Source organism: Solenopsis invicta, chromosome 13, assembly GCF_016802725.1.
Source record: "Solenopsis invicta isolate M01_SB chromosome 13, UNIL_Sinv_3.0, whole genome shotgun sequence".
NCBI classification, from domain to species: domain Eukaryota; kingdom Metazoa; phylum Arthropoda; class Insecta; order Hymenoptera; family Formicidae; genus Solenopsis; species Solenopsis invicta.
The window spans coordinates 2,588,766-2,611,373 of record NC_052676.1 but is presented as its reverse complement, the minus strand read 5'-3'; the positions used below and the strand labels follow the sequence as shown (position 1 = coordinate 2,611,373).

General features: G+C 27.7%; 2 protein-coding genes across 5 annotated transcripts; both read left to right on the top strand.

The window, feature by feature from the left end:
• Positions 1-4,601: 4,601 nt before the first annotated feature.
• On the top strand, positions 4,602-14,713 carry LOC105197475 (sterol O-acyltransferase 1). Of its 4 annotated transcripts, none has more exons than XM_039456375.1 (12): positions 4,602-5,043; positions 7,069-7,139; positions 7,247-7,344; positions 8,010-8,180; positions 10,143-10,291; positions 10,615-10,754; positions 11,069-11,232; positions 11,558-11,831; positions 12,309-12,509; positions 12,691-12,831; positions 14,307-14,355; positions 14,501-14,713. In XM_039456375.1, exons 1-10 carry the CDS (start codon positions 4,980-4,982, stop codon positions 12,763-12,765), a joined length of 1,407 nt encoding a protein of 468 aa, XP_039312309.1. In that variant the 5' UTR covers positions 4,602-4,979; the 3' UTR covers positions 12,766-12,831; positions 14,307-14,355; positions 14,501-14,713. The 4 variants fall into 4 exon arrangements, with proteins under 4 accessions (XP_039312309.1, XP_039312308.1, XP_039312307.1 ...); XM_039456374.1 differs by having other exon boundaries at positions 4,603-5,043; positions 12,691-12,924; XM_039456373.1 differs by having other exon boundaries at positions 4,606-4,784; positions 4,908-5,043; positions 12,309-12,924.
• Positions 14,714-14,971: 258 nt separating this feature from the next.
• LOC105197466 (sterol O-acyltransferase 1) lies at positions 14,972-22,576 on the top strand. The gene is made up of 9 exons (XM_039456378.1): positions 14,972-14,988; positions 16,204-16,295; positions 16,374-16,477; positions 17,052-17,222; positions 18,061-18,209; positions 18,542-18,681; positions 18,968-19,131; positions 19,479-19,752; positions 20,792-22,576. The coding sequence occupies exons 3-9, from the start codon at positions 16,392-16,394 to the stop codon at positions 21,227-21,229; spliced, it is 1,422 nt and encodes a 473-aa protein (XP_039312312.1). The 5' UTR covers positions 14,972-14,988; positions 16,204-16,295; positions 16,374-16,391; the 3' UTR covers positions 21,230-22,576.
• Positions 22,577-22,608: the final 32 nt, after the last annotated feature.

Genomic DNA, 22,608 nt, shown 5'->3' with positions numbered 1-22,608 from the left:
ATTGCGCTGCAAATAGATAATAAAATATCATTACAAGAACACGATGCCGATATTGAAAAAAATATAATACAACAATTGTCAACTTTGAACAATCCGTTTTTCATGAAAACTATGGAAGAGTACATGTCATGTGAATTATATAAAAACGATACGGTGGATGCTCGTATGCATAATACTCATAATTCTAAAGCAAGATCAGGTACATAATTTAATCGTATATATATATATATATATATATATATATATATATATATATATATATATATTATAAACTAAGTGATATTTACCTTTTGAAAGAAAAGGTAAAAAAAGACGCCTGTGTGTGTGCACGCACCTAAAAATCTTTATTTTTTCAATCCAAATAATATGTATTAATTAATATTTTTTACAAAATCTCTTATTCCAACCTAAGTGGTATTTACTTAAAATAAATATCTTGAAATTGTGCAATCTAATAAACATGATATACGTCTAATAAACATGATATACGTTTATTCAAAAAAATGCATGAAATCTTTTAAAGTGCGCCTATTATGAAGAGAATATACTTTTTCTACAAAATCCATGGTAGTATTTGTATTTTTTTGAAAAATATTCCTATTCTAACCCAACTGGTAGTATCTTTAATTTTTATACAAAACCCACGTGGTACTATATCTTCTCTGTATTGTCATTGAAAAATCTTTCTATTGCAAAAATTCAAGTGATAGCATCTTTAATTCTCATTGAAAAATTTTATTTCAACTCAAATGGTATTTCAACATTTAATTTCAAAGAATTAAAAAGGAAACAATACAAAATGAGAAAATTTTCTCATTGTTTTTTCTATCTAGCAACGCCATGTTTTTGTACATTAAAAATTTTTTATTTCAATAAAATTTTCTCATTTTGTATTGTTTCCTCTTTAATTCTTTGAAATTAAATGTTGAAATACCATTTGAGTTGAAATAAAATTTTTCAATGAGAATTAAAGATGCTATCACTTGAATTTTTACAATAGGAAGATTTTTCAATGACAATACAGAGAAGAGATAGTACCACGTGGGTTTTGTATAAAAATTAAAGATACTACCAGTTGGGTTAGAATAGGAATATTTTTCAAAAAAATACAAATACTACCATGGATTTTGTAGAAAAAGTATATTCTCTTCATAATAGGCGCACTTTAAAAGATTTTTAATACGGCGAAGATGACTTCAAAGCGAGTCAAAACGTTTGTTCATTTTCGTAATTCAAAGATGAATAAATAATTTGTATAATATTAATACGATTGCGTACTTTTACCTGCGCTGACTCTTATTAGCCTAATTCCCGGTTACTATTTGTTTTATTTTATTTACTATTTATTTATATTATTTTATAGTTTGTTCTTTTCACATATTTTATATATTTATTTATTTACCATTTATATTTTATTTTATTAATTATTTTATTATATTTTTTTTTTTTATTTGTATCCATAAATGTATTTCTAAATTAAGGTGAAATTTTATGGTGCTTCTATAAATTTATTTGCACTCTTCAAATTGGCCAGAATGCAGATAAAAATAAGGTGAAAATATAAAAGTATTATTAAAGGATTGTTACGTCGAAATATTACGATTTTTTATACGCGGGTTACCTAACTACAGATAAAAATTCAATATTATCCGCGATAACAAATGACAGCTGCATACACGGCAGCCCAAGCTCCATATCTTTCCGTCACATTTAACATTTCAATAACAAGAAATTAAAATTAATATAATTTGACACGATTGAAAAAAGATGAATAAAGCCAACACGTTTCATCTACTATACATATATAAAACATTGTTTACATAAGATTTAATACATCCATTCTATCTTACTTTGGTTGCGTAACGAGCCGTTACATAAGATATAGATAACGGCTCGTACATGCTAAAAACAAATTAATAATTTGAAGAAAGATCTGTTAATTTTAGTTGAACTCAAAGTTTAATTTATTTAAAAAATAAGGTAATCTCAAATTTAATTTAAAAAGGTTTATTTTTAACTCTTCATAACAATATCGATGACATTATAACGACTATACCGATACTTGTCAGGAATAAGGATCTTCGTTAATTTTAACTTTTTATTTAATTTTATCTTTTTAACGGTTATCCATTCTGTCCATTCTGAAATACACTCATAAGTTTTAATTATTCTTTATGTTTTCTGTTATACACAAATTTATGTGTCCGAAATGGCTTAGTTTTAAAGGTACAGAATGTCATGTTGAATACACAAAGTATGCACATATACAATTCATTTTCGAAATTTTTTGTAGAAACAAAATTCTTTTAACTTTGACACTTGTATTTTTGAAACCAAGTTGTTTCAAATATTTGATTAGAATGAAAAATATAAGTTTTAAATTAACGTGAGAAATCACTTTTAAAAATTTTTTAGAATACCTATGGAGCTTTCTATATAACAATTTATGGACATGTAGCATACAAAATAGTCATATTTGTAGGTAGAAGTGTTTAAGATCTTTTTTATTTTTGTAGCACCGCGCGCGATATTTTATTTATGTTCTGTGTTATATCAGCAAGACGATTCTTCATGAAGCATTTGTCATAAATCCGTCAATCAGTCAGTGAATACTTCATAGGGTATAATTATGTTTCTTTTTTTTTCTAATAACTTACAATAAAAGCTTTAGACGTAGAATTACCATCTGAAAAATTTTTGATTTTAAAAATTTTACTTTCTTTACTTGTTAAAATTAAGTTTATTATATATATATTTATGTACATTTTATTGTCATAAAAAGCATACATTTATTGCATTTTTTCTTATGTCTTTTCTGCTTTTTCTATCTAGCAGCGCCATGTTTTTGTACATCAAAAATTTTTTATTTCAATAAAATTTTCTTATTTTGTACCGTTTTCTTTTTAATCTTTTAAATTAAATATTATATATTCCATTGAAACTTATTAAAATTAAATACAACCACTTGGGTTAAAATTGAAAGATTTTTCAATGGAAATACAAAAATAGTACACTTTGATTGTTTAAAAGATTTTTTTGGAAAAATGCGTTTAGGTTGAATTAAATTACATAATATTTAAGGAAATACTACTTGGGTTAGAATAAAATTTATCAATAAGAATTAAAAATGCTATCACTTGAATTTTTAAAATACAAAGATTTTTCAATGACAATACAGAGATAGTACCACGTGGGATTTATATAAAAGTTGAAGATACTACCAGTTGGGTTAGAATAGAAATTTTTCAAAGAAAATACAAATACTACTACTTTAATTTTGTAGAAAAAGTATATTCTCTTTATAATAAACGCACTTTAAAAGATTTCACACATTTTTTTTTAATAAACGTATATCATTTTTATTAGATTACACAATTTCAATATAAGTTGCGAGCAACACACATAGGCGCTTTTTTTTACCTTTTTTTGAAAAGGTAATATATATATATATATATATATATATATATACGTTTAAATTACGTATCTGACCTTGCTTTGGAATTATGAGTATCATGCATACGAGCATCCGCCGTATCGTTTTTATATAATTATATAATTCTTCAAAAAAAAAATACTTTATGAAAACAATAAAAACATATTTAAAAAAATTTTTTTAACTATTACTACTTTTAAATTAAAAATATTTTTAGTTATTGTTATAAAGTACACTTGATACAATTCAACATTCATTTCGAATATTTTTTCTATCTCTTATAGTTTCAACGACATTATTCGCTTTGAAAGAAAAAAACAATTATTTTCAAAGAGATGTTTTATCTCTTAATATGCAACTCAGCTATTATAAAAAAATAAATGTCTTTTATTTTTGTTTATATTTTAACATGTTCAAAGCTTATTAAAATCGAAGAAAACACTTGAGGCTTTGTCAATACAGTTTTATTTTTCCAAAGATTGAACTGTGTGATCGGTTCGTTTATTTATTACTTTAGATCTTTTTTTGTTTCACCAATTTAAGAAAACTTTCGAGCTTTTTTTCTACTTACATTTTCGATTTTAGATTTATTATATCATTAAATTATATTATAGTATTCGTGATATTCTTAGACCAATTAGACAGGAAAATAGTGTTGTTTGTAAGAAAAATATAACTTTTTGTAAGAAAATTGTATAATATAAAATAAAAACGATAAATAACGCTTATCGTGTATGTTCAAAGCACGCGTTTCAATGAGAGTACCCGAGAAGTCCTGTTAAATAAAGTTAACAATGCTCGATATCTCTAATTATTTGTAATTAAATCAGTTGTATATATAAAGAGAAAGGGAGTTGTTAAAAATACAATACACGAGAGTTTATAATTATAAAAAAAAATGATTTTTATAATTGAAACTTTACATAGATTTTTTAATTTCCGCACGACTATAAAGAAGGCATACGTATATCTTCCATCTTATACAAATTAATTTATGTCGTACATTCGATACATGTGTACAATCGTCTTCATAATTTATTATTAGTTTTTTGCATATTATTTTATCGTATGCAAAACGAAATAATGGAGATTTTCCAGTCAAAACACATCCCCTCGGGGCTACATGACTGCTCATTATATTCATAGAGGGGATACGCGCGTGGTAGAGCTATTTAGATTAATCCACGTGTGTGAAGTGGAGTTTTCACAGTCAAGATCGAAATTGAGGAGCTAGTTGATCCTTTGCCAAGCGTCGTCGGACTGTGACGTACTCTGGGAAATATAAAAAAATTAATAGCTGTTACTAAAAAAATGGCGGTAACGTGTTGCAACAAATTATTTCAAAGTTACTGTGAGAATCAAAAATTTTTGATCGTTTGAGAATTTGGGAAACTCCAATTTATCGATATAAATTGGAGTCGCCAACTTTTCAAAAGAATCTATAAAAAGAAAATAAATATCGTAAATTACTCAGAGCGTAAGACAAAGTTGTAATATCCTCGGAGAAGAATTTCTATAAGATTTACGGACTCATCATCGTACAATCATGAATTCTGTTAAAGAAACCACAATTAATGTGTCCGACGTTACGCACGAGATAGATAAAGATAGTAAGTAGATGATCCAATGTGAAAGAGTAAGTGACATAAACAATTCTAATTTTTGAAATAATTAAAATCTATTATATAACTATTGACAACATTATTAGGCACCCTTGCTTTTTCTAAATTTCTTACAACTATAAATGCGCAAGAAATGCATGTTTATTTGCATGTCGTTTTCATGCTACTGTTTTTATGAAATGGTCGAGCAACTAGAAAGGCATATAAGTTTCTTTAGAGAAATGATAGAAGAGAAGACGGTAATCTGGCACCCATTTCTATTTTACTGAATAACTGTGTTTATAATTAATATTTTCTACTGAAACTTGAACGATTGTATTCGTTAAAGTGTTGTTTGACAGATTCTAGACTCAAAGAAATAAAATATTTATTATTTAGAACGTGATTTATAAAAATCTAATGCACTACATAATCGGTGGAAAAAAAAATGGTTGCAATATGATTATCCATAAAAATAATTTTAAAAAATTAGTTTAGTGTAAAAGAAACACAGTACCCTCGTTAAAAAATTATATATTTTTAATTTTTCATTGTTTAAAATTTTCCTCATTTAGAATTTTTCTGCATTAAGAAACTTTAGAAATACCATTAGAAATTTTATTACAAATATTATTTTATCCCTGAATTTTATTTGAACTGTAGATATTTTGTATTTCTCAAACCGGATATTATACATTAAGAAAAAAGGATATTATGCATTAAAAGCAGTTCCAGCAAATATAAATATCATTATGTAAATATTTGTAAATGTAATTTCTCACTCAATAATGTAAATGTAATAGAGTGTGTTATGTAACATTGCTGAGTGGAAAATTACTATAGTATAACTAACATTAATACGACGATAACTTTATGTTTGCTAGAATGGCGTCGTGGAAACCTATCGAAATATGTTGTTCTTGAGATTAAAAAAGTTTTTATGACATTTTTGATTATGATGAGTAATAGCAAAAATTATCTAATTGCATAAGAAATAGCAAATTGATTTAGTCATAGATTAAAAAATCACGCTTAAAATACACGAAAATGACAAACACAAGTAAAAATGTGATATTTTTAAAATCTGAAAGTGATATTTTTTAAATTATTGGCTAATAATGCTTAATAATGGTTAATATTTCCATGGACAATAGAAAAATTATTGAAAAGAGCCATGAATTAGTCTCTACAAGCGAAAGTAACCACAAAAAATAGCCGAAAAAGGTGAAAAAGCATTTTTTGGGGTATTTAAGAGTGTTCTCATAGAAAAAAAATTTAGAAACAAATCAAGGAGATAATTTGTGTGCATAAAAATGCAACTATGATTAAAATATAGTTAATATAGAGATAGCAAGTTTTATGAGAGACGAAATATTACAAATTTAAAAGTTTCTTGGCTTATAAAATTAGAATTTCCTGTCAAAATAAAAAACAAAAATTTGTAGTTATGTGTTTGAATAATATCTATCATCAGTTAAAATTTCAAATCGATTCATTAGAAATTCGCAGAAAAAAAATTATTTACAAAAAAGCATTTTTTGAGAGGATATGGATAATAAGAAAAAGTCCGAAACTTAAAAATTTGAGAAACTTAGATTTTTTTTTAATGACAAAAACATAGATCAAATTTCAGACAAATTTATTGAGGGGGATTTTAATCCTTCTTATTCAGATAGTGTCTTTAAACTTTTCCTTAAAAAATCTTAATCTTTAAACAATAAAATTACAAAATAATTACAACAATAGGACATATTTATTTTTACACGTATATATTTCTTATACATATATTTCATTATTATTATTTTATTTTATTATACCAAGTGAATATTTATATTGTAACTTAAAAGACAATAACCAACAGTGAGAACAAAATAATAATAATTAACTTGAACAGTCAAGTCTCATTTTCAATATATCTATTGTCATTGTTCTTTACTAAAATAATGAAAAAATTTTTCAAATATTTTCACAAATTTTATATTTAATTTATATTTAATTTTATTATTGGATTTATCTGTAAATTTCTTTTTTTAGCGGTCAACGAATACGTATCCACGGATATTTTACGTGAATCAACTGCCGATGCAGTACAAAAAGACATACAGGTGGGTAGGAATACCTAGACTTGATCCGTAAATTGATTTAATAACTCAAATTAAATTAATTTTAATTAAGTTAAATTTATCGAGCTAACACATTGTTTCGATTAAAGGAAAACAACCCGATGTCCGACGTTTTGCAGAGGATAGAGGTACCTCCGCCAAAGAATGACGAATTCTTGCACAGCACTAATAAAAACTCCGACAAAAGGTAAAGAACTACGTTCAAATCAGAGTTATCGAAAGAGGTAGAGAACAAAAGGTGCAAAATACTTAAGCAAAAATATGCATAGAAAAAAGATATTAAATATTACTATCAAATTAAAACTTATATATTCTAATTAACATTTATTGCTTTGCATGCAAAAAAATATATTCTTGCTTATACATAATTTAAACTTCTTTAAAGAATTTTATAATCTTGAATTTTATCAAAATATTATATTTAGTTAGCGGTTTTTCTCAATTTGTAGAGATTCTATTATTTGCAAACAAAATGTAAGAAGCAGGATGTTTATGAAACTTTTTTATGTTATAACTCTCCCATATTGTATTCGAGATGGAATATCAAACGTGAGATTTGAGTGACTTTATACCGAAAAAAACTAGTCAACCTTGTTTAGTTTGATCCAAATCAATCAACAGCAAATAAAAAGAAAACTTCGTATTTTTTGCGATTAAACAGTATTTTGCAATCAATATGCACGTGTTATTTCGAGCGTTGTTTTTACTGCTCTCGTAACAAGAATGTAAAGCGTGAACTTAGCGAACTTGCATTTAAATGTATCGATAAAAAATATAGTTTGTAACATGTATACCGTTCGTATTATAGACCGCATATTCTGTTGATCACTTATTCCTCTGATATTTCCGCAGGGAATCCAGCAAAAAAGATGGATTGCCGGATAAGAAATTTCTTGCGAGAAACTCGTTGCTCACCGATCTCTTCGAGATCCCACATATTCGCTCGATTTACAATCTGTTCATGGTGACCCTCATAATCTTGTTTTTTAGCACCATCGCATCCGACATTATGGAATACGGAATGTAAGTTTGCAATGTGGGAAACTCGCTTGCAGAGAAATGAAAATAATGTTTCAAAAAATATATGTTTGAAATATGTAAATACACACACACACACACACGCACAGGGTGTCCATTAATGGCTGTACTCACTTTTTACCATAGGAGCATGATTTACCAAGGGATATGTATTTTTAACATACTATTATATTAGAAATAACAAATGCGTGCTCTTACGGTAAAACGTGGGAACAACCATTAATGAACACCCTGTATATATACATATCCACATGAGTTATGGGTTAGTTATAAGTACTGTTATCATGATCTACTTTACATGCTCTGTAATTTACGACAGAATTAGAAACAGTGTTCTATTTATAATTTCATTCAAAAAACAAAACGCAAAAAAGATATGCAGCATATAAATACCCTTAGGTTGTAAATAATAAATCATAGTATAATAAATCATCCTCTTATTACCTAATTACCTAGTTGTCAATGTTTTAAGCCTGGGAGTAAATTACTTATTTAATAAATGAACGTAAGAAATAAAATTTATCAATTTCAAAAATATACCAAGACATTAAATATGCCAAAACATTAAAAAAATTCTTTCTGAAGTAAAATGTTATGTAAATTTTTTAATTTTTTTATTTAATTTTAAATGATTTTATTATGCTAAAATCTTTGACTAAAAGTTTGTTAACATGTTAAATATACTTTGCTCTCTTCTTTTCTAATATGCTGTAATCCTTACAGAAAAATTCTACAAAATTTTACACAAATTTAAGAAATGCTGCAAAAATTCATATGACACCGCTAAAATTGAAATATTTTTCTAAATTTTTGCAAACTTTTATATTTTTGTAGTGCATTGTTTCTATAATTTCTATGAATTTTTTTATAAAATTATGTCATACTGCAACAAACTATAACATTGTACGCATTTCTAAGTGCAGGTATACTCTAGCATAAATAATTTCCATGAATATGTACAACGTTCTATTATCAATAGAAATTTGTAAAAATTATTACAAATTAGTTTTTTTTATAGAAATATTTACTTTTTCTTAGAAATATGTATTTAAATACTAAAATTAACAAAAGTGTCTAAAATTTTTTATAAATTTTTGTAGATTGTCTTAAATTTGTGTAGAATTTTTTCTATCAAGAAACTTACACCAAATATTTATTTTACATTTACGAAGTTTATTTCTACGAGTGAATATAATTATGGACGTTGTTGAAGCTAATTTTATTACAAAATACTATATGATTTTTTATTATATTTACATGTATTTCTTAATAATTGTGTCATATTTTGTAATAATTCAACTAAATCAAAGAAACAAACAATCAAATTCTATACATGATTTGATATACATATATTTATAAACACGATTCTGTCTTGAATTCTGTCACAAATTACCGATCATGTAAAATAAGCTTTAGTAAAAATTGCAAAATTTAATTTCCTAAATTTTTAAACAATTTTTAGTTTAATTCTTCTCTTAGATTATTTTGTAATGTCTAATGAAACGGGTTGCTATTTTGTACTATCAAATCAAATAAAACTGTCCAAACACTTCTTACCTAAAGTTATCTCTATAACGAGTTATCGAGATTGAAGTAAATGGGATAATCATTTCGTTAATACATCTGGAAAACTGCTTACGACAAAAGTAATGAAAATTGTCTTCTCATTTATTCGAAAGTGCAAAAAACTTTTGTAAAGAAATTAACTTATTAATATATATAAATTGATATATTAATAAAAAATTTTAATAAATTATACAATTTTGCACATACACACGCACACACACACACACACACACACACACACACACACACACACACACACACACATATAAATTAAAGAATTAATATATCTGATAACTCTGTGTTGATTCTGTAGATATATTTATTTCTTGTCAACTGCGTTTTAACTCTTACCATTTAATTTTTTTCAATGATTTTTGCAAGGGTTCGCGCTGGTACCAATACCTTACAAATTGGTTTTGCAAAGTTTCCAACATGCATTTATATTTGGGTGCTAATGCAAACATCGACACTCGGTGTCTACGTGGCCTTCACCCTCTGGGCGAATCAGCGACTCCGATTCTTACCAAAATGTAATGATCTCTTCAGATTTGGAACATGTTCAATTCAAACATTATAAAACTTAAATTGATGATAAAAAAAAAATTTGAAATAAATTTCTTGGATTAAAATAATTTGATTGAAATAAATATGTAAAATAAAAATTTTTATTATAAAATAATTGTAATAATGACTACTCGATTAACATGGAATATAGTACAACGTAATGCAAAAATAATTAAATAAAATAATTAAAAAATTATAAGAATTAATTGATTAAAACAATTTTTTATTAAACAATATCAATTGATTTAATTCAAATGATCTAATTTACTTATGTTTATCTCTTTTGCAGCCTTCATCCGGAAATTTTGTGATTACGGCTGGTTATCGGCATTTATATTATATCAAGTTGTCTTCTTCATTATTCCTGTCACGATAATAATCAAAGAAAATCTTTCCATAGGTTGCAGTTTAATTATTATTGCTGAGCAAGTATGCATCTTTAAAAACCTGCACTCGTTTTTTTGTTGAATTAATGATGTTAAAAAGAAAAAATATGAATTTCTTTGTAAAATATACATCGGAACAAACTTGCTTATTCGAATTAGTAAGAATTATACGTTATAAAGTAATTTATTAGAAGTGCAGAATGCACGCAGATTATATTGTACTATGGCTTAATAAAAATAAGAAAAATTTACTTAGGAAATATTAATTCGTTATTAGCATCAATCATTCCAACATTGACTATAGTTGATACTGAAGAAAGGATTTCTTCTACTTGAAATTATGTGTTGCTTCTTTAGATACGCATGGTGATGAAGAGTTGGGCTTTCGTCAGAAGCGCAGCACCCAGGTATTTATCGTATGAACCCAACAGCGAAACTTCACGACCAAGCGGCCCCAAATTCTCACAATATTTGTATTTTCTATTCGCACCGACTCTTCTGTACCGCGACGAATATCCTAGGTAAGTGTATCTTAATCTTTTATCATTTCTTCAAGAAGCCAGCAGTCTCTGAACGTAGTTGTATAATAAAGAAAATAACTTTAATTACACAGTTAAACGCAGTCAAGTTTATGTTGCTATTTGGCAATGCAACCTAAAAAACATTTTGAAGAAAACTTTGAAAATTGTTCGCAAAATATACAAAATATCTTTAATCTTCGATAATATAATTTAATGATATAGCTAGAAAAGTTTCAAATTTATCATAATACGAATCAATATATTGTTATACCAAATTTAAAAGACTAAGAAAAAGGTGTATCTGAGTACGGTTGGTTTTTTTTAGAACTGACAGAATCAGGTGGACAGTGGTGTTTTGGAATTTTGCTGAAGTCGGTCTAACAATTTTCTATCTCGCCTTCATCTTGGAATGTTTAATAGCACCCATCTATCACGTTTTCGGAACCCAGTACTTAGATCAGAAATGGTTTGTCAAAAATATCATCGAGGCTTGTATTCCCGGCATTCTTAATTTCGTCATCGGACATTACCTCCTGCTGCACGCGTGGATGAACGCTTGGGCGGAAATGTTGCGGTTCGCAGATCGATTGTTTTACAAGGTGAATGTATCAATTTTTATACTTAATCGATCTTGCTAAAGTTATACGTAGGATTTACAAATATCTCTTACGATATGTATATCGCACTGTGTGATAGTTTCAATGTATGCGACAGCTCTTATGATATGTATCGCTCTATCAAGAAGCGCGGTTGCGCCAAAGTTATGATATTACTTCAATGCATTCTCTAAATTCTCCTAGAGTGAGTTTTAACTTTTTAGAATAAAATTCCACTTGAAAGAATTTAGAGAGTACGCGATAACGTCAACATAGACGATCGCAATGATTTTATCGTATATAGTTATAATATATATGACAGTTTCAAGAAATAAAAGAATTTCAAATAGATACATTTTGAAGTTTCATTGATTTCTAGGAAACTTGTTGCATGTTAATTTCATGAGAGAAGCTATGGTAGATTATCGACTTTTGTAAACTGCAACTTCCCGAATTATATTTGTACTGCTTGTATTACAGGACTGGTGGAACAGCACGACTTACGCACAGTATTACCGCACGTGGAACATAGTCGTACACGATTGGCTATACACGTATATCTATAAGGACGTGTATGATATAATGGCGCGTAACCGAACGCTGGCAGCTACAGTTGTATTTCTCACTTCCGCCATCATCCACGAGTACATAATTGCGTTTCCATTCGGCTTCTTCTATCCAGTAATGTTTATTTTATTCGCCGGCATAGGCTTTCCCATATTCTTCGTCCGCAAGTACATTACCAGCAACGTCTTCATGTGGCTGAGCTGGGCTATCGGCAGTGGCATTACGTTTAGTCTATACTCGATGGAGATTTACGCTCGGTGGAACAATTGTCCACCTCATCTCAATTATTATCTAGATCTGCTCATACCACGAAGCTGGAGCTGTCAAGAACAGTTTAATCCGTAGATCGAGCTGTTTGTGTTTACGGTGAAACTTTTTCACGGGACAGTGGATTTTTCTATGCCCTGTTACAGACTAATTGATTGAGAACTGTTGTGTACGACATTTTACATAAGTTTGGTGTTTAAACTAAGTGGAGTAAAAAACAGTTTAACACGATAAAATTACAATTATAAGAGAACCATTAAGAGTTAAGTTCTATTATTAGTTAACGTTTATTCATCTAAGAAATATATTAAAGTATTTCAATTTCTTTTTGAATCATTTTCGAGTCATTGAAACACACTTTCATAATTTGAACATGATTCAAAAAGAAATTTAAAAAATTGCAATTATAATTGCAAATATTTTCGAATTCTCGATAAAATTTCAAAAATAGACGCAAAAATATTTTTATGCTTCTTTACTGAAATCTAGGGTTATCATACCCGATGACTCTTTGAACTTGCTCTTTTTCACAGTTCTTCATTAGAAAATACAACCAAGTGTTGTCCTCCAATTTTAATGTTGGTTTGGATATGTTAAAATGTGGAAAAAAATAAAAAGCTTATTTTTTTATAAGTGCCAAATTGAATGTTAAGGGATAAAACAAATTAATTTATTTTCTTTTGAAACTAATATCGTTAAAACTATAAGACGTAGAAAAAAAGATTCCAGAAGAAAGTTGAATGATATCAAGAATACTCTATATCAGTAATAAATTTTCTTTTAATTTATATTAATACAATTTTTAAATAAAAATATTTTTGAGTAACAAATTTCTTTAAGTAGAGTATTATATAATTCTTAAAAAAACACTTTATAAACACTTTATAAAAACAAGAATAAACATTTCTTTAAATTTTTTAAATTTTTACTATTTTTAAATTTTAAAAATTTTTAATTACTGTTATAAAGTACACTTGATATAAGGCAACATTCATTTAGAATATTTTTTCTATCTCTTATAATTTTAACAATATTATTTGCTTAAAAAAAACAATTATTTTTAAAGAGATGTTTTATCTCTTAATGTACAACTCAACTATTATAAAAATTATCTCTTATTTTTGTTTATATTTCAACATGTTTGGAGCTCATTAAAATCGAAGGAAACACTTGATCCGTTGTCAATACAGCTTAATTTATTTTTCCAAAGATGAAACTGCGATCGGTGTATTTATTTATTATTTTAGATTTTTTCCTGCTTTACCAATTTAAGAAAACTTTCGAGTTTTCATTCTACTTACTTCTTTGATTTTAGATTTATTATATCATTGAGTTATAATATAGTATTCGTGACATTCTTAGATCAATTAAAAAAAAAAAGTGTTGTTCGTAAGAAAAATATAATTTTTTGTTATAAAATTGTATAATATAAAATCAAAATGATAAATAAAGCTTATCGTGTTTGTTCAAAGCGCGCGATTCAATGACAAGACCCGAGAACCTATTAATTATGGTTAACGATGCTGGATATCTTTAATCTTTAAATTATTATAATTATCAGCTGTATATATAAAGAGAAATGCAGAGTTGTTAAAAATACAATACGCAAGAGTTTATAGTTATGAAAAGAAATGATTTTTATAGTTGGAAGTTTACATACATCTTCTAATTTCCGCACGACTACGAAGAAAGCGTACGTATATCTTCCATCCTATATAAATTAATTTATGTCGTATATTTGATACACGTATACAATCGGCTTCATAATTTATTAATATTCTTTTGCATATTGGTTTATGATATAATAAAAGAAATAATTATGTATTGGAATTTTCCAGTCAGTGTACATCCCCTCAGGGCTACACGTGCTCACTACACTCCTAGAGGAGATACATGCGTGATAGAGCCGTTTAGATTAATCCACGTGCATCGAGTGGAGTTTTTACAGTGGCCATCGATCGAGGAGCCAGTTGATCTTTTGCCAAGCGTCGGACTGTGACATACTCTGGAAAATATATAAACAAGTAATAGCTGTTATTAAAAAATTGACGGTAACGTGTCGCAACGGCTCATGGTTAATCTTATAATCAAAAATTTTTAATTGTTTGTGAATTTGGGAGACTCCAATTTATCATTATAAACTGAAGCCGCCAACTTTTCAGAAAAATCTAAAAGACAAAAAGAAATATCGTAAATTGAGCGTGAGAGGAAGTTGTAATACCGAAGAAGAGTTTCTGTAAAATTTAAGAACTCATCATCGTCATGAATTCTGTTAATGAAACCACAATTAATGTGTCCGACGTTACGCACGAGATAGATAAAGATAGTAAGTAGATGATCCAATGTGAAACAATAAGTGACATAAACAATCCCAATTTCTGAAATAATTAAAATTCATTGTATAAATAAAATAATTAGATGCTGCAAGGAACGTGAAGTTTTATGACATAAATACTTTTCCTAAATTTTTCCTAACGTCTCTCCGGCGTACTAGTTTTTCTCATCTTTCATAATTCTTCTTCAAATTTTATATAATCTTTAAAATAGGCAAATATAAATTTAAAATTTTTTTACATTTTATTAATATATATTTATTATAAGTTAATTACATTTTCAAATTTATTTATACATTTATTTATACACGTATATTTGTATACTTATTAATTTCTAACATTATATAATATTAGATTACGTATTTCATTTTTAAAGAATAATTTTAATTATCTCTTTGACTAAAATTTGTCAATATTTTCATTCATTTTTTAAATAATTACTTTTATTAGAAAATCATGTTTATTTCTAACTTGCAAAGTTCGAATTTTAATGAATTTGCAATATTACTTCTTATGTATCACGTATAGTGTAAATTTAATTATGAATGCATTGATATGCATATTAAACGTTTAACGAGCTAAGACGTATTATTTATTATGTCGCCTACATCTATCGGTTTGAAACTTCTCTTTGCAATAATACTTTAAAGTTGATAATTGTATGTACATTGATACAAATATGTGTCGCGTCGTCAAAATTTAAATCGATTCACTTTGCTCGAAAATGCTTAACTTAAATATTTCGCTTTTACTTATTATTGCTTTCATCCAAATTAATTTTCAATGGGAACATACTCGAATTTCTCGGATATCTTTATGAGAAAATAACTTAAAATAATAAAATAAATAATCAATTAAAATTTTCCCCTAAAAAATCTTAATTTTTTAATAACAATAAGATTACAAAATAAGTACAACAATGGGACATATCTATTTTTACACGTACATATTTCTTATACACAAATTTCATTATTGTTATTTTATTATACAAAGTAAATATTCATATTGTAACTTAAAAGTCAATAACCAGCAGACTAAAATAATAACAATTAACTTAAACAATCATGTCTTACTTTCAATAGATCTATTGTCATAGTTTTCTTTAATAAAATAATCGAAAGATTTTTCAGATATTTTAACAAATTTTATATTTAATTCATATTTAATTTTATTATTATATTTATCTGTGTATTTCTTTTTTTTTTTAGTGGTCAACAAGTACATATTCTCGGATGTTCTACGTGAGTCAACCGCCGATGCAGTGCAAAAAAAAGTACGAAGGAATACCTCGGCTTGATCCGTAAATTGGCTTAATAACAAATTAAATTAACTTTAATTGAATTAAATTTATTGAACTGACACATCGTTTCGATTAAAGGAAAACAATGGCGATCCAATGTCCGTCGTTCTGCAGAGGATAGAGGTACCTCCGCCGGAGAATGACGAATTCTTGCACAGCACGGACAAATATCGTGACAAAAGGTAAAGAATTACGTTCAAATCAGAGTTATCGGAAGAGTAAAAGGCGCAAAATACTTCGGGAAAAGTATGCATAGAAAAAGATAGCAAACATTAGAAAATTAAAACTGATATATTTAAATTAATAATTATTGTTTCATATACGAAGAATTATATTCTTGCGTATATATAATTTTAACTTCTTTAAAAAACTTTATAATCCTGAATTTTATCAAAATATCATATTTAGTTAGTCATTTTTCTTAATTTGTAGAGAATCTAATATTTGCAAAAAAAAAATAAAAAAAAGAATGTTTATGAGATTTTCTTTTTATGTTATATCTCTTCCATATTGTATTTGAAACATAGTATAAACGTAAGATACGAGTGATTTTATAAAAAACTAATCAATCTTATCTACCTTGCTTAATCAATCTTTTTTTATCATATCATTTAACTATCACATGAATGTAAGCACGTAAACTTAACAAACTTGCATTTAAATGTATCAATAAAAAATATTTTTTGTAACATGTATATCGATCGTATTATAGACCGCATATCCTGTTGATCACTTATTTCTCTGATATTTCTGTAGGGAATCCAGCAAAAAGAATGGGATGCCGGATAAGGAGTTTCTCGCAAGGAACTCGTTGTTCACCGATCTCTTCAAGATCCCGCATTTTCGCACAATTTACAATATCTACTTGATGATCTTCATATTCCTGCTCTCCAGCTCAGTCGTGTGCGACATTATAGAATACGGAACGTAAGTTCGGAATGTGGAAAACTCGTGATTTATTTCTAATGAGCCATTTCTGGTTCAATCATAAAAAATAATGTTCATAATATATTACTGATACAATTTGAAATATGTAGAAAAACATATATACCTATATATATATATATATATATATATATATATATATATATATGTGTATACACATTTTTTTAGATATTTATATTAATAATGAATACTTTAACAAAATCTATTTTACACGATATATAATTTATGACACCGTTAGAGACAGAAGATATGTAAATTTAAAAAAACACATGCGCAAACAAGACGCAAATATGCGTTTTTTATAGAAACCTTGAATTGTAAATAATATAAAATGCAATGTATTCTAATATTGTATTTGCATATGTTAATATCTTGCCGTCGAGAGCAAGTAACTTATTTATCAAGAGAATGAAAAATATATTTGCTATTCGTAATATTAAAAAATAGATGTAGAAGAATACGTAGAAGAATACGTAGTATAAACATAATATCTAGTATTAAAATAAGCATATTCATGCTGATGCATTAAAAAAGATTCTTTCTGAAGTAAAATATTGAGTAAATTTTTAAATTGTTTTTATTTAATCTGAACAAACTTCGTTATGCTATAAGATCTTGTACTAAATGTACGTTATGTATGTTAAGTATACTTGGGTCTTTTCTCTTCTTATATGTCGACCTTCGAAGAAAATATACTGCAACATTTTATACAAATGTTACAAAAAAATCTACATGAAAATACTAGAATTGAAACGCTTTTCTAAACTTTTCCTGTCGCTTTTGTTTTTTTTATTTAATAACTTTTTATGATTTTTTAAAGGATTCACCATGGTTTCAATGCGTTACGAGTTAGTTTTGCAAAGTTTCCAACATGCATCTATATTTGGTTATCCATGCAAACTTCGATGCTCTGTGTCTACGTGGCCTTCACCCTCTGGGCGAATCAGCGACTCCGATTCTTACCAAAATGTAATGATCTCTTCAGATCTGGAATATATTCAATCTAAACATAAACAAATTTATATTGATAATAAATAAAGAAAAATTTGGAATAAATTTCATAAATTTAAATAATTTGATTCAAATAAATATGTAAAATAGAAATAAAAATTTGTGTTAGAAAATAATTGTAATAATAATTATTCGCTTGACGTGAAATATAGCACAACGTAACGCAAAAATAATTCAACAACATAATCATAAAAATTATAAGAAATAATTGATTAAAACAATTTTTTATTAAACAATATTAATTAATTTTATTTAAATAATCTAATTTACTTGTTTTTTTTCTTTGACAGCCTGTATCCAGAAATTTTGGGATTATGGATGGCTATCAGTATTCATATTGTACCAAGTTCTATTCTTCATTATTCCTGTCACAATGATAATCAACACAAATCTTTCCATAGGTTGCAGTTGTATTATTATATTAGAGCAGGTATGCATCTTTAAAAATCTGCACTCGTTATTTGTTAAATTGATAACGATTAGTAAAAAATGTGAATTACTTTGTAAAACATATACGTCAGAATAAATCAGTTTTTCGCATGCTATTCGTGAATTAATAAGAATTATGAGTTAGAAAGTAGTTTCATTAGAAGTGTAGGTGGCATGTAGATTGTACGTTCGGTTCCATAAAAATAAGAAGAGTCTATTTTAGAAAATATCAATTCTCTACTAAAGAAAGGATTTCTTCTAATCGAAATTATGTTTTGCTTCTTTAGATACGCATGGTGATGAAGAGTTGGGCTTTCGTCAGGAGCGCCGCACCGAGGTATTTATCGTATGAATCCCAGAGCGAAACTTCACGACCGAGCGGCCCCAAATTCTCACAATATTTGTATTTTCTATTCGCACCGACTCTTCTGTACCGCGACGAATATCCTAGGTAAGTGTATCTAGATTTTTTATGATTTCTTCAAGAAGCCAGCAGTCTCTGAACGTAGTTGTATAATGAAGAAGATAACTTTAATTACACAGTTAAACGCAGTCAAGTTTATGTTTCTATTTGGCAATGCCACTTGAGAAACGTTTCGAAGAAAACTTCAAAGATTGTTCGCGAAATGTAAAATATCTTTAATCTTTGATAATGTAATTTGATGATATAGCTCTAGAAGTTTTAAATTCCGCACTATTTTAAAAATGTTTAATATATTGCAAACTTAATATATTGTGATATGAAGTTGATATCAGGAGACTAGAAGAAAATGTATTTGAACATGTTGGTTTTTTTAGGACGACAGAAATCAGGTGGATGGTGGTGTTTTGGAATTTCTTTGAATTCGGCCTATCGATTTTCCATGAGTTCTTGATCTTTGACCGTGTCGTAGTACCGATCTATCACGTATTCGGCACGCAATACCTAGAACCGAAGTGGTTTATCAAAAATGCACTCGAGTCTTGTATTTTCATCTTTCCCCTTTTCATCGTCGCTCAATACATCCTCTTCCAAGCATGGATGAATGCTTGGGCAGAAATGCTGCGGTTCGCAGACCGATTATTTTACAAGGTAAATATATCGGTTTTAATATTTAATACTTGTTAAAATTATACGTATATGTTAGGATATGCAAACAACTTTTGTGATATATATATTGCATTATATGATAGCTTCAATGTATATATATATATATATATGTGCGTGTGTGTGTGATAGCTTTAACATACGCGACAGTTTTGAAGATATTATGGCTATAAGTATGAACTAAAAGTCATCAAAATTTAAAAACTGAAGGTGGCTTGGCCAGAATTTTTTCTTTTCGTAATCAACAAAGTATTTTAGTTGCAAATGTCCAAATTTTGGGCATTCTAAAATTAACTGCAAAAAAGAAAACAATAAAAAAAATTTTTTATAATGGTTTTTGCAACAAAAACTACCATATTTTGTTGCAGTTTTAAATAAATAGCTTTTAAATCAATATGTGAATTCTGCTAAAATTTTGCACAGATTTTTAAACGTAATAATAGAACAATTCATGTAAGTTTTATATTTTTGGTAATGTTTTGAGATATCACCTTTGTATCCTTATGTAGACAATTACAGTATAACTGCAATCGATATAAATGCAGGCTTCAATATAAACGATATACACAGTGTATCTAGCATTTTTAGTATTCAATCTATCTCATAAAACTTCTGTATCATATAAAAATATCTCTCATGACATATATCGCATAAAATATCTCTCATGACTATGATAACTTCAATGTACGCAATAGCTTCAATATAGACGATCAAAATGATTTCATCATATACAGGGAATTCATTAATGGTTGTCTTCACGTTTTAAAAGCGTGCCGTAACCATGACTTACGGGGTGAAATCAGTAAGTCATTTCTTATGGTAAAACGTGGAGACAACCATTAATGTACACTTTGTACGTGACAGCCTGAAGGAATAATAAATCTCAAGCCAATACATTTTGAAGTTTTAGAATTTATCCCTGTGAAACTTGTTGCATGTTAATTTCATGAGAGAAGCTGTGGTAGATTATCGACTTTTGTAAACTGCAACTTTCCGAATTATATTTGTACTGTTTGTATTGCAGGACTGGTGGAACAGCACAACTATTAACGAGTTTGCCCGCAAGTGGAACTCGATAGTGCATAACTGGCTGTACACGTATATCTACAAGGACATGTACGAGATTGTGGTGCCGCGCAACCGAACGTTGGCAGCTTTCGCTGTATTCTTCATTTGCGGCATCGTTCATGAATACATAATGGCGTTTATAATGGGTTTCTTCTATCCGGTCGTACTCATCGTGTACGGAAATGTCATATTATTTTTCTTGATTTTTAAGAACAAAGTTGTCACCAACAACATCTTCGAGTGGATATTAACTAACATCACTCTAATTATTTCGTTCAACTTATACACGATGGAGCTCTACGCCCGGTGGAACAACTGTCCACCTCACCCCAATTATTATCTAGATCTGTTCATACCACGAAGCTGGAGTTGTCAAAAACAGTTTAATCCGTAAATCGTGCTGTTTGTGTTTACGGTGAAATCTTTTCACGAGACGGTGGATTTTCCTACGCTCTGTTACAGACTATTTAGATGAGGACTGTTGTGTACAACCGTTTGCATAAGTTTAGCATTAAACTAACAATAAGTAGAGCAAACAACAGTTTTAACGCGATAAAATTACAATTGTAAGAAAACCAATAAGAGTTTAGGTTCTATTGTTAGTTAACGTTTATTCATCTAAAGAATATATTAAAGGGTTTTACATCAACAAAGTGTCTGTATCATGCTGCTGCTTCGAAATCGAAATGATGAGAATTAGAAAAATGAAGAGATCTTATACGGTTAAAACAGGCAATTAAAAATACGATACCGATAATTACATGAAGGCCATGAAAACAAATTGTGATAAAAAAAGTTGATCCATAGATTAAATCTGCTATAGTAAAGGGGGATTCAACATATTCGATTAATTGAAGTAGGGTAAAATAAATTCCTAATAGAATAATTAGAAATAATCTTTTTTTTCTTTCTTTAAAGTTTAAATTGAGTATAGCATGATAAAATCATGTAACTGTTAAGCCCAAGAAAATTAAAATTTCATTGAGAGAATATCAAATAGGTTGAAAAGTTTGATTCCTAAAGATGGTCATAATTGCCCAATTTATATTCTATTCCTAAAGAGGAATAAAAGTAAACTCAAAAAAATGAAAAAAAGAATAATACTTTAGATACAATAAATAAAATTATAACTATTCATACTCCATTGTACATATTAATAGTATGTTATCCTTGGAATGTAGTTTCTCGAATTATATCTCGTCATCATTGGTATATATGGTACGTACGTGTACAGGGGATTGTTATAAGTAAAAAATAATTAAATTTGTGGAATCATCTAATTGTACAAATTATATTATAAAATAATCTAAATGAAATGATTATAAGTCATGGTCAAACGGGAACAAGGTAAAATAAACGGTTTTGTTTAGTCATACAAAATTTTAATTAAATTTCTTTTCTATGTAAGGTTGAAAGAATAGAAAATACGTAAGCTTGAATTATAAAAACTGCAATTTCTAAAGAATATAATATAAATTAAGAAAAAATTAGACTAATTAGAAAGGAAAATAGTGTTCGTAAAAAGTATCATTTTTTTGTAATAAAATCGTATAATATAAAATAAAAACGATAAATAAAGTTTATCATGTGTGTTCAAAGCACACGTTTCAATGAAAGAGTCCGAGTACTCCTATTAATTAAAGTTAACGATGCTTGACTCTCTAATTTTTAATTAAATTGTAATTAAATCAGCTGTACATATAAGAGAAGTATGGAGTTGTTAAAAATACAAAATACACGTATACAATTGTTTTCATAATTTGTTATTATCTT